Raw genomic sequence first — 18419 nt, 5'->3', positions numbered from 1 at the left:
CTAATAAATTACTTAACTGGGCAGGGGTCGCTCTGGATCCCGGAAGACGCAGAGTCAGCCTAGACACAGGCTCCGCATTTGGCAGCCTAGAACGATGACACTCCCTCGTCTTTGTCAGCTGACAGACAGGGTGAAGTCAAAGACCATTTTGCTTTCTTTGACATCTTTTTCTGCCTCGACTTACCCAATCGTCCTGAGGACTTGGAGTGGGACGATGGCGAAGGGGGACTCCGCGACCATCCCCGGGATCTTCCTCTCAACCAGGACCTTGACTTATGCAGAGCAGAGTGTCAGGCCGCCATCAGCTTCATGGACCGCCCCCTCAAAGCCTTCGGATGCATGACATGACACTTGGAGCACGACTTCGAGTCATGGTCGTGCTCCAAACACCAAAAGGCACACGAGGTGCGGATCCGTCACCGACATCGTACGATGATTACAGGATCCGCAGGGCTTGAACCTGACACCCTTTGACAAAAAGTAAAAAAAGAACAGTCAAAAAATGACTTAAGGGTAGTTCTCTTCAGATCAACGCTGGCTGGTGCGGAAAAAAAAATGAACTGACGCCAGCACTTCGGCCGGATGCCTATATAGGACCCACAACGTCATATACGATGACGACAGATGCAGAGCCGATCAACGCCACTTAACGGCACACAGGGGTACTGCTCAAGAAAAATATCTGGATCAGGACCAATGCCTGGAAGAAATGCAAAAGGCAAGCAATTTGCAACTAGCTTTCTCTATCGGATAACCAGGATTAATTATGGCTTCCCAGCTAAACCAAACTGTATGACCTTAGGCAAATATTTACCGGCCTCCTCTTTTCACTATTGAATATATGAAAGCACCTTCAAATATGCGATTTCAGAATACCAGCTGTACAAAGAAATCTTGTGTTTGATTTAATAGGCTATTATCTATAAGAATCTGGGGTAAATACAGGGTTAACATAACAGGTTCTGTCAGAACGCAAAATGCATGGAAAACACTTTCTTTTTAAACTTATATTGCATTTTCCAGACTTATGGCGGCACTCCAAATAGTATCTGAAGTTACTGAACTGCCACAAAACATTGAAAAATTCATAGTTTCTTGTTCTGCGCTATGGTTTTGGTGCCTTCATCCATACCCCCCTTTTTGAGAAATACATAGAGAAGTACATGAACTTTGGCTATTCACCTATCACGTTTGGTGAAACAAACAAAAATGCTCAGACCAGTTGGTGAGCTAGATGCTTGATTATTAGTGACAGATACAAGATTTCGGTCTTCCAGCACCCAAGGATAAAGTTAACAACTCTATTCATCTAGACCTCATCAAGGTCTGCATCTTTGCTTCGTACTATAGAGCTCATGGTTGAAGATGAGGCCCACCACCTTTCATTTTTCACAACCAAGTTGTTTTCCTTCATCAGATTTTAACCCAGAACCAGGGAAAGGCAGGAAAGGGTGAAAGGAGGAGTTCTAGAAAGATAAAAAGACAGTGAAAAAGGGGAAAAAGCAAGGAGGCAAGGGAACCTGCAATAATGAGAAAAAATGGCAGTGAGTCAGTGGTAGTGAATGATGGAGGCATGAGGCGAATTAAGATTAGACAGCTTTGGTATTCGGTAATCCAGACATTCGGCAGCTGCAGAGGTTTGGCTATGAGCGTTTGAGAAAAACAAAGGGCTATAGCACTTATTCTTGTACGAATCAAGCACTGCTCCTGGTTAAGAGGGTCTTTGTTCAACAGCTGGACATAGGGTGTCTTATCCCACCATCTTCAAGTGAATGAGATTTTTTTCTGGACCCCAAGAGAGAGTTTAGAGAAAGATTAGGCCCGGGAACTTCTTCTTTAACAAATAATGCACTGCTTTCTCTCCAGCTCCTGGTAATCGTAATTCGCCTCGTGCCTGCTTCATGATCTTCAATTATATAACATACTATTCTGGACTCCAAGAGACATTCTTGCAACTTCCCATCCTGCCCACTTACTGCTTCTCATAGTAGATACCTCTCAGTTAATATGTGCTGCTGTAAAAAGGTAACCCCATTTCCACTGCCTTTTCTCTAATTTACCTTGCAGATAAGCACTCTGTTGTTGTATTGGTGAGTAAACTGGCACAAACTATCCGCCTGATGGGGAATGTTATCCTTCAGGTGGTTCATTCCATTCTTGCATCGTATCCTGTAAGATGAAAGCAAAACGCATTCAAAGTAATGTTTAATACAAGTTCTACTGATAGGCCCATTGAAGACCATGGAGCAGCATGGGCCTGTATAAACTGGTACAGTTGCTGCTCTCAACAATCCAATGCCCTAGTACACAGCCTCTGCCTCTCCAAAATATATTAATTGGATAGAAGAAAGCGAGCGGTACAGCCTGCACAGCGGGCCACATAGCAGCCCTTCCTCCCATCCTTCATCCAGTAGATCAGTGTCACTCAATACTCAGCTCCGGGGTCTCCCTGGCATGGATGAATGAGGGACAGTAGTTTAGCTGAAGCCAAAGACAACCAGGGGCTGACTTCATTCTTCTTTCACAGCTATTGCTGTGAATGTTCAACAGTTAGCAGCCTTGGCCCTGCACCTAGCTATTAACTGTTCAGCAACCACAGCTACAGCTGTGAAACACAGACTTTGGAGCCGGGAGAGGGTTTCAACCCCCTTGGGCTCAGAGAGGCCTTTGTGTTTTTTTAATTAGCACAGGATGCCCTCATGGGGCAGAATGTTCTAAAAGCCCTATAGCCCGCTGTAGTGGGGTATACCGGCCATTAAAGGCGGCGCTCCCAAAGCTGAAGCCAGCCTTTAATGGCTGCTTTAAGTCTATAATACGTACTATTTAAACCATTATAAAACAAGGCATTTGTGTCAAGCTTGAAAGTGCAGCATGTCTCAGTGAAAAATGAATTCTGGAGTCCATTTTTGCAACAGTGCCAAAGATCATCTCAGTGATCCGTTGGATGAAAAGAATACAGGGTAGAAGTTCACAGAAGAGCCTATGGGACAAAGGGGTAAGTAAAGTGCAGAAAGGGGGGGGGGGGGGGGGGAGACATCTTGGGGTTCAGTAAGCTAATGTAGTAGTAGTACTGTATTTATAACGCACTTAGTACCACGTTGGGTCACTAGGCCCTGGTCTCAAATGATGCCTAACAATAGAGTATGGTGTTTGGCTTTTCCATACAGACAGTTAGTAAAGGGAGTAGACAAGTTCTAAAAGGCTGAGATCTGCACAGAAAAGGAACAAGTGCCTCTTTTACTGTTCCTGTAATTGAATTAAAGCTCTGTCAAAAGGGCATTATTTCCGGCCACAGAAAGTCTATCTAATATGGAAGATTACTATGGGGTACAGGTATAGGTTAAGCATATATTATTCTACACAGGCAATCCAGAACCAGATGCGGCAGACTACCCAGACCCCAGGTTGCGATCTCTGGGACACTGATATGGTCCTTTTTAAAGTTCTATTATTACACTTGCTGCTGCATTTTCTGCCCTTTGAAGACTCCGGCTTCAGGTTTTTGGTAGTCCACAGCAAAGGGCAATACAGTAATCCACGTGGGGGTTAGTATAGCCTTATAGCCCGCCATAGCAGGCTATATCAGCCATTAAGGGCCCCCTCCAGCGTTAAAGGCCTGAGCGGAAGGCAAAGGCCTTTAACAAGGGAGCAGGCCTTTAACGGTTGGTATAGCCGGCTACGACGGGCTATATGGCTATTAGAACATTCTCCCCCTTGAGGAAAGACTGTCCTAGTTAGAAAAACAAAGGCCTCTTGGGGCTCAAGGGGGTGGAAAGCCCTGAGGCTCCAAAACCTTTGTTTCGCAGCTGTTGCTGAAATTGTTCAACAGCAAATAGCCACATGCAGGGCTACGCAGTTAGCTATTAAACATTCACAGCAATAGCTGTGCAGGCTGTGAAAGGAGTCTGAAGTCAGCTGCTGTTTCGCTTTGACTCAGCTGAACTGCTTTTTCTCGTTTAGCTGATGGAGGGAAAATCAGCTTCTGAGGGGCATCCCACTTCCTCCATCCAAGGGTCCAGTGACTCTGTGAGATACAGTCTGCCCTGCAGCACAGCTTTTGCCTTTCCCTTTCACCCACCCATTTCATATATTTTGAAGAGGCAGGGGAAAGAGAAAGGCAGAGGCTCTGTATTTGAACAATGAAATGTTGAGCGCAGTGGGCCTATACTGGTTTATACAGGCCACTGCTGCTCCATTGTATTCAATGGAGCTCTCAACATTCCAATGGCCTAATCACCCTTTCAACGACAAAGGCATGTTCTTTGGGCAATTGCTTTTACTTGGTTGAGCTGACTGAACCAGCTGATGGCAACCAAAGTGAAATGGGAGGAGCTATGGCCTAGTGGTTATAGCTGCAGACTCCATAACATGTGCGTGGCCTAGCATTTTGCGATTCTGGATAAATCACAATCTCCCTGTGCCTAAAAGAAAAAACAATGGGTGAAATATATTTTGCAATCCCCACTCGATGTACATTATCTATGACGGTCTCTCAAATACCCCAGCCCACCCCGCTGTTATGTACAGTGCTCCATTGTTTCCTAGCTAGGTTTGCGCTATATAAATAGTAATACAAACATACTAGAAGGGATCCAATTCAGACGTCATTCAACGATGCTTGACTTTATCTGCTGCCTTCGAGACAATGTCAAAGAGCTTGGGAGATTTAAAGAATAGTTAGTGCAGACCTCACTATGGCCCCAAAAATGATGACAATATTTTTCAGATGTTAGAAAGAAACACCTTTTTCATTTAAAGGTTTAATTGTAATGGCAAGAGTGGGTAGGATCTGCAAAAGGGGGCAGAGCCAAGAAATGTGAAAAAAGAAACACACAGGCTAAAAAGAACTTAAGGTGCAGGTGATCACAGATGTATGATCTGGAAAAGTACATCTGTGATTGGCCGCCTCTCAAAACAAGCGCTATAAAAACACTAAAAATAAAATTAATACAAAGCACAAAAAAATGTGTCTTTTGGTTCATTCAGGAATAAGACATAACAGCAGTGTGCAGGAATCGGAGAGATGTTAATACTGGTGTTGCCAAGGTTATGTACAGCAATGAAACACCTTTCTTCAAAAATCAAGTATAACTAAAAGTGAAAGCAAGCCTAAGACTTTCTATAAATGTGAAAGTTCAGGATAGGGCTGTTGGCAGAAAAAAGCACTACAAGAAAGTATCTTGCCAATGAAAAGGCGCGGACGGTGTCTTTACAGTACTCTTATTATGGCACGTGTTAACAGCTTTCTATTTAAAAGATGTTCACAGTGAGGAGTTATTTTAAGTGACATCTCAACAGGCCCCAGCACTCACTGGCAGCTCAGGCAGATGGAGGAGCAGGTGAAATACTCATCCGGGAAGAAGGAATAAAGAGCAATTTTTTCATCCTGGATCTCCCCACAGAAGCGGTCACTCAGCGCCTGGAAGACACAAGGAGGAGAATGACCATCAGAAATCGTTCACTCATACGAAGTCTAGGATCGCACTTTCAGTGTCAACCGTTAGGGCAAATGCCCAACATGAGCTCAAAGGATGAGCAGTCAAAAGAATCCTATGCAAGCTTTACAGGCACTAGAGGAGGGGACTCCGAAAACTGTCATTCATTTGGGGGAGATGACTCAGAAAACTGTCATTCATGTGGGGGGAGATGACTCAGAAAACTGTCATTCATGTGGGGGGAGATGACTCAGAGAACTGCTACTCACATACAGAGACTCAACACAACAAGATAACTTTTACATTCAGTTTTTATAAACACCCCATTTCTGAAGTTAAGGACGGCAGGGATGTTGGGGTCTGTTAGAATAGGTCTCAAATCACAGGACACGAGCTCCGGGAAAACCCAGGCTGGCTGTGTGTGGGAGGGGCCAGGGGGAGGGGGCTGGGCGGGCTGCATTAGTTGTCACCAGTTATGAACACCACTGGGTCTCTTGCACTTATAAAACTGCATGCACCAGAAATGCTGCAGAACCCTTCCTGGTGTCTGTTGCTCATGCAGTAAACCCAGCACAAAGCGCATCGGCATTCATGCAAAGTGCCTTTGCAATCAGCTCTAAAAGCAACACCACAATCTTAGCTGGAAACACCATCATAACACCACTGCATCTATAGATTTTCACGTGGCTCCTAGAAATGCCTAATACGAATTATCTACTAAGTCGGAGAAAAGTACACAACACAGAATATGTGTAGATAAGGAACCTCAGGGGCCCCCAAAATCAAAAATGCTTTTGGCAAATGTTAGGTTAAAGCATGACCTTCTGGAGAGTATCATAGCCCACTATACAACTTTATTGTTAGGAAAATAAGTAAACAGATCCTGGGAAGAAAACCTAATACATATACGTAGAACTGGCATAGGTTTTATGTCATGAACACTTGATGTCTCAGGTCTTGTGGCATTTAAACATCCTTCAACCCTCAGCCATTAGTGCAAATTACAAACCACTATTCACTTGTTTGTTTACAGTGCAAGGTGAAAGCAAAATGGGATTGGGTGGGGTTTCAACAGAAAAAGAAAAAAGGAGAAAAAACAAAATCCATCCAGGACTGTGACTGCGAGATGACAGCAACAGCCAATGGTGTGCTCGGTGGCAGGTTAGAATGGAAATCAGATAGATTATTTTTACCTTCAAAGCACTATAAACGATGGCTGGCGGTCTGGGGGAGCGAGATGAGGTGTCTTTCACATTCTGCTTCACCACCTCCTGCAGTTTGGAGAAATCAGTGGGAGGGACAACAGTTTGTGTGCCCACGTAGCGCATGGAGCTGAAGGCATCAGCAGTCAGATTCAGGTCATTGAACCTCTTCTGAAGCTGCATCTCCGCAGTCCATAGGGTTTTGCTGCCTGTAAAATAGGCAACATTATGTTCTATTTTATTTTTATTTCAAAAGTTTGTATGACATTCATCTCCAGACACTTCTTCCAGGTGCCACGCACTCATCAGAAACCCCAAATGCCATGGTGTAAAGGTTAGTCCAAAACATAAACAGACTTTAAAATATTTTCCATATTCAACTATGAGATTAGAGATGATGAATTACCCAAACCATACTTCTTCAGCGTAATCAATGCTAGACACATTTGGCAAGGTAAAAAAACCTACGACAAGTTGGAAACAGCAATCTATTATGTAGTCACTCATCCTTCCTACGACTTACTGTTTTGACCGACATGAAGACCTTCTATGGAGATTAGTCGAAGCCTAACCACCAGTATTCTGTAGGTTTCACTGCTGCAATAGCTGCAACATGCTTCACCTTCAAGAGTAGTCACAACACTTCCGCTACCAACCTGTTCTCCACTAAGTACAAACACATTTCTTGTCTTCATCTGTATCCTGAGGGCAGCAAAGAGCTTTTTTGGATGCCGGGAAGGTAAATCTACTATTCTAACTCCATACCTCAAATATTTAGGAATACTACAATTTTCTCCAAACCGCCAAGGAGGCATACTTACTATTCTTACTCAAGGCCGAGAATGCTGCCCTGAGGGTGATGCTCAAGGCAAATAACTCGAACTATATAATAATGTATCTCTCCCCACCACTGTATCCTACACACTGGAGCTCGCCACATCAATGCTCTGAAGTAACATGATGAAACCACCCCAAACTAATAGAACTCTACTGGTCCTCCCTCTCAGTTCGAGCCATCCTCCAAACCAGCATGACAGGTAATGTACCCCTTATCTGCCTCACAAGCTCGACATACCTATTGTTTTTCAGTACAGCATCAGACTAGAGGCCGAACAACGACAAAGAAGAAGCAGTGGCAAAGTCAAAAGGTCTAGCCTTCTAGACCTATTGGCTTTGCTAATGTCTTTTGGTAGTGCAGTGCTCTCTGCAGCATCAGAATGCTGGGCAGCATTGTTAGGATACATTTTTTTTAAAAATGTACAATGGCGGTTGCCTCATTCCACTGATGACCGCATTTATCATACGCAAGCACATACCTTTTATTTTGATTTTTTTTATTTACTGATCCAAGAAAGGCAGAGACCACTAAGATCAGTAAATAAAAAAATGAAGACTTTTTAGCACAACAATGGCAATTAAAAAATAAAGGACAGCAGATGTTGGAGGTAGTGGTAACAGAGGACAGAATGCGAGGAGTAAGATGAAAAGCAGCACATGGAGAGTGAGGAGAGAAGTACAAGCGGGAGATAACATCAGAAAAGCATATGAGCGAGAGAAAGCAACATGCAGCTCATGGTGGGGGAAAGTAGCATATAGACGAAAGAGAGCACAGATCAGGAAGGGGGAAAGAAGTAGACAAGAGAAGCAGATAACACATGTACTTGTGTCATATGTAAGCAAAAAGACATCAGAGAGCAGCACAAAGTGGGAGAAAAGCAGATGGCATGAGAGCAACACAGAGTGAGAGAAAAGTGCAGTATAAGAGGGAGACAGTTGGAAAATACATGCACTCTCGAGGATAGCTTAAGCCAAAAGTAAAAAACGAGTTCCCTAACAGAGAGCAGTGGAAGGATACAAGTGAAGATGATATGGTCCAGTGGAGGAACAAACTCAACACCGACAAGGAAAGACATCAAACAAGACGCAAGCAAATGAATGTGACAATACTGCCAACGAATGGTAAGCACTGAGTAGCTTAAGCAGGGGCGGCTCCTCCGTTAGGGCAGAGGAACATCACCCCACCACCAGCAGCAAAAGCTGCAAAACATTTAACAAACAAAACGATAATAAACCATGTTTATTTTCATTTCATTTGTTAAAGGGGCGGGGCAACAGGGGTGACAGGCAGTGAGGGAGAGTGCACAGCACTCCCCCTCAAAGAACATGTGTTTGGCCAGTCGTCTCGGGCCAGCCAAACAAACATGTGCAGTAGGCTCTCTCCAGCCCAGCAACACAGATGCTGGGCTGGAGAGAGCCTGCACAGGCTCCCAGTGTAAAAGCAATTAGGGGTTGCACTACTTCAAAACATCCAATAAAATACAATGAGTACAGGAAGTCCAATACTATCGAACAAATAATGGTACGAAGTTTCTGTTGGTTTCTTCCCGAAAACTTTAATTGGTATGAGAAGCTTGTTACAACAATAAATCTGTGAAGACAAGCAGCAGAGAAGCTTGTTACAACAATAAGTTCATGAAGACAAGCAGCCAACCCGTTTCGCCCTATACAGATGGGCTTCTTCAGGGCTGCAAAGTAACATATAACCATACAGAAAAGTAAGATGATATAGTGACATACGTAAAATAAAAAGGACAAAACATTAACATACAAGATGTTATTTTACATACATGTAGCAAAGAACAAAACACAACACAATTGCTTTGTAAGATTACAATAAAGTTGCAAAAAGAAAGGATGTATATGAACAATAACTTCATTGAGACCAATATCGAATCATGTGTAGTTGACAGAACCAGCAAGGAAAAATAGTAAAAAAAAGGGGAAAAAGTCCAAGATAGAGTTCAAGAAATACATCGTGAAAGAGTGTGCACAGCAACATAATAAAGTGAGTTCCTTATAGAAAACCAGTGCGAATAGCATTATAGAGACTCGAAAAAGGGGAGCATCCCTCAGCCAGTAAATCTGAAGTCCCATTGAAGACCAAGGAGTGACATAGAATAGCAAAAGTTAATTCAAGTTAAAAAAGTTAATCGACGTGAAAAAAAAAAAAAACACATACCAGAGGTAGTATTTCAATTGAAATAAAATTGTTGTTCACGATGTGCAAATGGGTAAAAGTATATGAAGATTCTAAAAGAAGAGAAAAAAAAAGAGAAAAAAGAAATGGGAAGAGGAAAACCATGGCAATGTATATGGTCAGGGGTGAGGGTCACTAATTGCAAAAAAAAGGGGGAATAGGCCAAAAGCATAACATTTATGGTAAATACAATAGGACCAGAGAAAAAATATATGGAGACTAAAAAGTTTATGAAGTGTATAAGTCAAGCGGAAAGTCCGCGGCACCCTCAAGAATAAATTTAAAAGTTTTTGGGTAGCCACGTTCTTAAGACAAAGGCTATTTCAGCCTTACCTGAAAGAAGTATATTAGTTGCTGCGCGGTGATCCCGGTAATCGCAAGGGCCGGTAACCAGAGAAACAAAAGAGAGGAAGACGGGCCCGGCCGTATGCCGCCCGTCCAACTATTTTAGTGCGTGTTCGGCGTCCGAGTATCAAAGACTTTTAAACGAGGGATGCCGGGTGTTTATAACCCCGCCATAAACGGGAAAACAGCTAAAATAGATGATCAGCAAAGTACTTCAGCTTTATTTAAACAATTATTTTTGCAGCAGGGGGAATCTTCTGCATTGGGATATTTTGAGATTATTTGTAGCATATTAATCTCATACAGCAAAAGTGGAGGGGAAGGAGCTATGTACTTCCAGCAAATGCCTCTGTGCATCAAACGTATGTCGTTGGAAAACTCAGTGGAATGGCTCTGCTTTTCATACTTCCTAATACAACAGCAGTACACAGACTGAAAAATAGTGAAACTGATCATTTACATTGCTACCATTCAGGTTTCTTATATAAAGCTACAGACAATGTACATTAGAAACATGTATCACACTATTCATTTTATGAATATTAATTTTATTGAAATAATATGAACAAAGTAACAATTCAACAGTACATGGCCAGTTTGATACACATGGATGTTTGATCCTGATTTCAGCAGAGTCGAAAAAGCATGTGGCAGCTGCAAATCACTGAAAGAAACATGTTTATTGTTTTACTGCAGGATCATCATCCCCAAGACAATCACAGCACCTTGTATGGAAGCTAGTGTGATTACAAATAATTTTTCATGTTGGTGTTTGCTTCTTGAACATTGATGCTCATGTAACCCAATAAAGCACTGCCCAAAACCAGAGGGGATCACTATTGCTGTGTCGGGTGCGACTGAAACTACCTGCAGGGATATGGGTTCCTGCATGCCTGTGGAGGAGTGGATCTGAAGATCTGAGGTGAATGTTCTGGAGGAATCCAGTCAGGTGGAGTTTGTTGTAGAATGCGCTTACATACACAGCAAAAGCAACACATCCAGTGGCTTCAATTCTGCTGACATCAGCAGGTGGGCAGCAAGAATCGTGATGCGAGATCCCAGCCTAAGGGGAGGCTTTCCTCAAGAGAAGGGATCAAACTATTGGTGGGAGCAAAAGGGCCAAAGGAGCAATATTAGGCTGACACAAGGCATCAGAAGACACACCCCCCAAGCATTTCAGATCTTTTCTTCAACTCTGGACAGTGATGGTGTGAATGAAACACTGCCTGACACCAGATTCTGCAGGGCATTCAGTTGCCACCCAAGACGGGTTACCAATATAAGACCAACAATCAATTTGGATGAAGGGACTAAAATGAACTCGCTCCAGGAATAAGGTGGTGAAGTCTGCTGAGACCTTCACACAGGTAATCCTCTCCCCAATTCTTCCTTGTGGAAGGGGAAGTTTGACATGTGCACGGTATGAATTTTCACAATGCCAGTCATCACTCTGCAGTTATGATTCAGCCACACTTTCCATTGAAAATACATTTTTATATTTGCCTTTAATGTTGGTCACGATGGATAGATCTGCACCCAATCTGGCATGGGTTAAGCATATGGAGCTTAGGACCGGCAGTCCAAAACTGCTGAACGGATCTACACCCAACTTTGCACGAATGTAGAAAGCTTCTCAAAAAGTGTTTTTTTCGTGCTCAGTTTTTGTTTAGATATTAGCATTTGAAAAAGTTGCTGGATAAGCTAAACGGTCAAACACTTTTGTACATCATATCAGATGAAAACCCATTCGCTTAAAGCCTTTACACCATTTGATAAATAAGCAACAAGTTTAGCAGAAACTTAGTATGTTGAGATTACTCGTTGCAATTTAAAACTCACACAGATCTATCAGGGGGGCCCAGTTAAAAAAAGGGGGGTTCCTAAAAAAGCATTTATTTCCTAATAACTTTGGCATTGTGTGATGAATCTGCATAACATTTGGCAGCAGCTTGGAAGCATCAGTTGTCAAGTCCCCTCTTCTATCTTCCACAGCTTAACAAGGTGAATACACAGCGATGGAAGATTGAAGAGGGGTCTCCTCTCTGAGCCATTAAGAAGACCTCTGGTGGGGGAGGAAAGAGTGTTTTGAGCGTGTGACATTGTGAATGCCTGGTACAGATGTGAGAATGGTTTGACGATTAACCAGGTTAAGAAACACCGATGAAAGATTCAAATGGGTCTCCTCTCTGTGCCATTAAGAAGACCTCCGGGGGGGATGGGGAGAAGAGAGTGTTCTGAGTATGTGTGATTGTCTGGTATGTATGCAAGAATGGTATGGGGCTTGTTTTGATTTGCCGTGTTTTAATTCTTTGTCTTTGAAATTGATATGATAAAAACTTATATTTTGAAAGTAATTTTAAAAGAAGAAACTATGTTGCATATATAGATCAATGAAAGGTCCTATGTCAATAATATGACTTTTTATGAACAATCACAATAAATGAAATAAAATATTTTTTAAAGTAATGATTGGCTAGTAATGATTGAAGATTTACTCTTCGTAGATTGATAAAGGCTAGCGGGTCCTTGTTTGTGTAGTTGATGTACTGTCCCCCATGCCCAAGACTTGAAAGTGTATTGGGTACCTTTTACGAAATAGTTTATAACACTCCATACAAAAATCTATTTTTGTTAGCCCTAAAAAATCTTTACTCTTGACCAATCAGCACCAAACTTGGAGAACAAATGTGTAAGAGAGGATATTTTACAGCAAGGCAAATTTGGTGCGGGTAGATCAAATGGTGCAAACGTTATAAGGAGGTCCCAAAACCGATTTCCAAATGCTTATAAAATGGGATTTTCTATAGGACATATTTGTGTGCACATAAATCAGAACATTCTAAAGGGATGGTCATCAAATATTTGTGGCACAGCGCCCTTTAGGCCATTCAGTGCTTTTTTCAGTTTGGTAACATTTGTTCTAATTGGAGATGTTAGATAAAACGGGACTGTACAATTCACGAAGTACGTCTTTTTTCCAAAAGGTTTGACTGGCCAAAAAGTGATGAATGAACAATAGAAACCAACTGTCATTGCACAATAGTGTGAGTGTAATGAACATAGAAAAATGTTTTCCTCTTAACCACTTAATGTTTGCAAACACTGGGACGAAAACAGAAGGGGAAATAAATAAAACTGGCTTAGCTGAAGACCTGATGCTAAAAGATTCATAAGCATGCGGCTAAGCCTGGTCACTTATAAAAACATCTTGCTGGCCTGTTTGTCAAGCAGGCAAGAGATTAATAAATAGAAAAAGGCATTTTCACTTTGAAAACCCCGTGGCCAGAACAGGACCTGTCGGCCAATCACATTCTCCCCATGCCTTCACATTTCCCCCATGCCTTGCTTAAGAGTGGGTGCAGGTAATTTCCACCCAATCCCAGGAAGAGAAGATGCAACCCATGCCATTCCACCTATCCCAAGAGCACAACACATTTTTGTTTTTATAAGCACTTTTAATGTTTTGAGAACAACACCCACCAGATCATTTCCAGCTATTGCTGGGCACCAACAAAACAGAACATCAGTCATACATAATATAGCAGCAAGTCCATAATGAAAACATCAGGGGAAACATCTTTCACATACCTATAGCAATGAGCCAGCCCAAAGTGATCCAACCATTCACTCCAGATCCGGGTGTGTTTGTGAGAGCTTCCCCTGGCTTCACAGAACGGAGTTAACTGATGGGCACACCAGTCTACTCCACAAAGCCACTGAGGTAAGGAGAGAGGTTTAGGGGGTTTCCAGAAAAACGCTATGTCCCTTTTGGCCACCATGGTCACTCCAAGCAATGCCCGATCAGCACTCGTGCCCCGGTCCCAAGCAGGAGTAATTTGGTGAGAGTTCCACCTCCCAGTTCAGCACTGCTGACAGCTCCTCAGCCACCCCAGTCCAGTAGTTCACAATAACTGGGCAAGTCCAAACCATATGATAGAAGTCCGCAGGAGCATATAAGCAGCGGAAACATGCGGGGCTCGGAAGGAGGTGTGCCTTATGAAGGCGAATGGGAGTGAGGCAAGCACCCTATAGGTAGTATGTTTGCATTAATCTGAGTTTAGTACAGGTAGCCATCATGGCATCACCTCATTTGTCATCCTCCAGTCGCACCGGGTCCATAGGTGCTCCAGTGTGACAGAGGTGTTAATGACTAACGTACGGTATATCTTGGAAACACCAAACTTCAACAATGGCTTCTAGGGGACTACATTCGGGCGTGTCATGCCTGAGGAAATGTGTATTTGCAGCGCATGTCGCAGCTGAAGGAATTTGTGAAATTTTGTTTGCAATAGAGTATAAGAGGATTGAAGTTCCTGAGAGGAGCATAATTGGGTGCTGGATTAAACATCGCTAAGTAGGGAAATACCAATGACATCCCTCTGAGTATATCCCTGCAGATCAGCTGTTTTGCACAGCCAAAGTGGTGTTTGCCGAGTGAGTTTGGAGTCTCACCTAGTATTACGCAACATGGTCCACAAACTGAGAAAAATAATTGGGGTCACATCTGGTAAAGCTTTAAGGATGCAGGTGCTGCTGAGCATGCCCATTGCATTTTCAAACCCCAATGATGTCAATTCCACCTTGTATTCTGGGTCGGACCAGACCCTATTGAGCCAGTCATTTATTACCAGGATGTGAGAGGCTAAACAGTAGAGCTATAAATTGGTCATGCCTGAACCGCCATCATACAGTGCTCGTAAACAGCCCACAAGGGCCAGTTGTGCCAGAGAAAAGATGTCGCCAAGGAGTCAATTTACTTGAACCATTGTCGGGACACCATCTGCAGGAAGTTCTGAAAGAGGTAGAGGAATATTGGCAGCACCATGATTTTATCAAGAGCTATCCTTCCCATCACACTGAGTGCGTTTTATTTACACCGTACCGATTAGCGGGGAAAATTAGGTTCCATGTCAACAAAGGATGGAGCACAACTTGAATACCTAGATATCAGTAGCTCAACCACTGCACTGGTTTAGTGGTTTGACATTCAACAATTTCCCCGAGGGGATGTAGCGGGACCACAATTGAATTGTGTGGTGAACTTGTAGACTGCACGCCTCAGCGTAGAGGCCTCCAGTCAACGTGGACACAAGGGTGGCCATTCACTTCAGGCTTTGAGAGGAACAGAAGGACACTGTCAGCATAAAGTGCGATGCGGTCCTCATGTCCCGTGTCCCATTCCTATCTCACACTGTGCATTACATCAGATGAGCCAGGCTAGGACCTCAATAGCGCGGGCAAAAAGGAGGGTGTTAGGGGACAGCCCTGTCTGGTCCCACGGCAAATTGGGAATGAGTCAGAAACCACACCATTGATCTGTACTCATGCAGTCGGGTTAGATTATAGCAGTATGATGTAGTCACAGAAGCAAGGGCCTATACCCGCATTCTGTAAGACTTGAGACAAATAGCTCCCATCTATTGTGTCAAATGCTTTCTCAAAATCTACCAATAGTAGGGCCACTGAGGGTTGTAAGAGGTGTTGATGGGCTAGTGCTGCGTGCAGCCGTCTGACAAGACCACATTGGTTTGGATGTAGGCATGTGGTTAACAGTGTGGCGAAGAACTTAATTTCTCCTTTAATTAGGGAGATGGTCCGATATGCTGCACAGGTAGTTGGGGGGGACACGAATGGGGGGGCTGACTTCAGGATGACCACAATGGTCGCACTGTCAAGCGCCCAAGGCATGTGTCCGATCTCAGTGGCATCACTGTAGAGAGGAAGCAGATGAAGAGAGAGCATCTCCCTATATTTGTTATAGAATTCTGTAGAATATCCGTCAGGGCCGGGTGTCTTCCCAGATGGCAGGACAGACATAGCGCTGCCAATTTCTTCAATTGTGACAGATTGATCTAGTGCACGCCTCTCGACATGGGACACTTTAGGCAATGGGATATCCTCCAAATGGGGGGAGTCGAGTTCAGTCGGCAGTCATGGGTGCTGGCACACATCTGGACAATTGACACAGTTGAGTGCTGGGGATACTGGCCTCATCTACTATCTCAGTAATCACCCAGCCGGCAATAAGCTGAGTAGCTGACCAATACAACAGCTTGCCATTTTTGTCACCCCATTCATATACACTGGCCAGGGAGACATGCCACATTTGACCAACTGTCTCAAATGAAAGAATACAAATCTCTGCCCGGACAGGCTTATGTTGTAATGAGGGCTCCCACCAGGGGGTCAACAGAGTTGCGCCTCTCGCCAAAGGGCCCAGGCTTCCAGCCAGGTCAGTTGCTGGAGTCTGATCTTCTCTTTCTCTCTGAGAATACTCATGGCATACCTGCTGATTTGGCCTTACAACCCGCCAATAGGGTGCCAGCAGACTGCACTGTTCCTTTTCTCATCTGAAAGTATGTTTGGAGCTCATCAGCTAGGTCCTGGGAACATGTCTTGTCCTGAAGATTCCATGCATTAAACCACCATACTGGACACAGGGGCATGATCAGAGATCCCATGTGGGAGAATTTGTTTCTCGGAAACGTGCAGGCAATCAGTGGCAGGCAAGAATATGAGATCTATACACTTGTGGGAGCAGTGCGCTGCCAAGGTGTGTGTATGTACTGCTGTCGCCCAGCGTTCCACAATTGCCATGTGTCGCACAAGCCAAGGGCAGTCACCCAACTGGATAACCTGAGGGCTTGTGCGCAGCGGTGTCTGGAGGGAGCACCTGTAGAGTCTGCCTCCGGGTCAAGGACTGCACTGAAGTACCCTCCCACCACAGTGGTACCTCCAGGCAGTGCCACGGTTAAATTTGTTAGAGTGGCCCCCCAAAAAAAGAAACAAACTGATGCAGGGGGCATATACACACACTAGGTTCAGCATACAGCCCTATACCCCGACCTCGAGGACAAGGTCTCAACCCCGGGGATTAGCGAGTGTACATGTAACTGTCGTGGGGAATAAACTATGAAGGAGAATCGTTACCCCTCGGGCTCCTCTGAGGTATCCAACATGATAGATCCTATCATAACCCTGATGGAGTAAAAAGGGGCACTGGGTACCCAATGAGTGCAACTCCTGGAGCATCAGAAATGCAGGAAGGAAGCGATGGGCATAGTGCAAGACCGTGGATCATTTGGTGGTCTGGTAACATTCAATGACAGAATCTGAAAGTCTGTGAATGTTGGTATACAAAATGAGTAAAGACAGGATAGGTGAGCGTCACCGAGGGGCCTTAGAAGTCCGGTAGTGAGTGCTGCGCAGGAGTGCATTGTTGTGGTGCATGATTTGTGTACTCTGACCTGGTGTGAGGCTCTTGGTCCTCTACCAGCTCTACAGGACTGGCACAAGGACAAGCTGTATTGTAATACGCAGTCAGACGCATACAGTGAACTACTCCCAAGCTGTAGGTGCCCACAAGATTTTTGGGGGCCATATCAGACTTACCTGGCTGGAATCGGGGGTGAGGAGGCACCTGGAATGTAGGCGACACCCTGCAAATATCAGACTGAATGCACACGGAACTGGTTATACTTGACAATATATTACTTATGTATGCCGAATGAAACTGTTTTCTACGAAGATTGACACACTGTGGGCAGAAATATGTTTTACTCTCTGTAAATATGCCCATGGGCGCTTCAAATGGGGGTGGGTCTGTTGTGGCCGTTGCACTTATGCTGGCTTATGTGTGGAGACCACATAATGTAATGATATGGAAATAATGTGGTGTTTATTTACTCTTGATGTGGGGATTCAAGCTAATGCCAATGTATTGTGCTTTATAAAGAGCTGCATGTTTGTGGGGAAAACAAAAAGTTTATTAAAAAACAACTAATTATTCCACTATACTGCAAATTGTGCTATAGGAATATGCAGAACCTTAAGTGCCTGTTTTTACAAGAAGTTTCCAAGGTACGACTTAGATATTTTGGACTTGTTTTGGTGAAGGTTTTGATTGAGTAATCTACATGTTCAGAACTCTCAAAAGTGTTTTCATTACTTAGTCTGCTATTGGGGGGGAACTGAACACCAAGGATGAGATGAACATTCAGTTCTGCTAAGTTTTGTGACGATTGCATGTTTTAAATGAGTTCTCTTTAGCTGAAATACAATTGCAAACAAAGTTTATTTCAGAAATATAGTGTAATCCAATGATGATGGTAGTGCTAACTCGAGCCGTAACTTAGCCGTTGGTGTGGAACAATGTATGCTCTGTAAAGACTTTATCTCTCTTATGATGATTTTATTGATTTGGAGTATTGCTTGTTCTTAGAAAATGACAAGAATACAGAAGAGATAGTATCAACTTTGAAATTATTACTTTAGATTGGCTAATAGCCCATCCTCCAGAGATGCCGGAAAATCATATGATTTATTTTTGTGACATTATCAGCTTTCTACCTTCTATTTACAACGTGATCTTACAAGAATAATTTGTTACTTACTGTTACC

General features: G+C 43.5%; 1 protein-coding gene across 2 annotated transcripts in view; it reads right to left on the bottom strand.

Annotated features, from left to right (window-relative positions):
- LOC138260021 (zinc finger FYVE domain-containing protein 1-like) overlaps window positions 1-18419 on the bottom strand; it is a 118231-nt gene that overhangs the window by 71679 nt on the left and 28133 nt on the right. For both annotated transcript variants that reach the window (XM_069208088.1, XM_069208090.1), the window contains exons 3-5: window positions 6629-6846; window positions 5313-5419; window positions 2061-2169 (exon numbers count right to left, since the gene is read on the bottom strand). In XM_069208088.1, coding sequence (XP_069064189.1) covers window positions 2061-2169; window positions 5313-5419; window positions 6629-6846 — 434 coding nt within the window. The remainder of the gene's footprint in view (window positions 1-2060; window positions 2170-5312; window positions 5420-6628; window positions 6847-18419) is intronic.

This window comes from Pleurodeles waltl, chromosome 9 (assembly GCF_031143425.1).
Source record: "Pleurodeles waltl isolate 20211129_DDA chromosome 9, aPleWal1.hap1.20221129, whole genome shotgun sequence".
NCBI lineage: Eukaryota > Metazoa > Chordata > Amphibia > Caudata > Salamandridae > Pleurodeles > Pleurodeles waltl.
The sequence above is the reverse complement of the archived record's forward strand: the minus strand, read 5'-3'. Positions and strand labels throughout refer to the sequence as shown.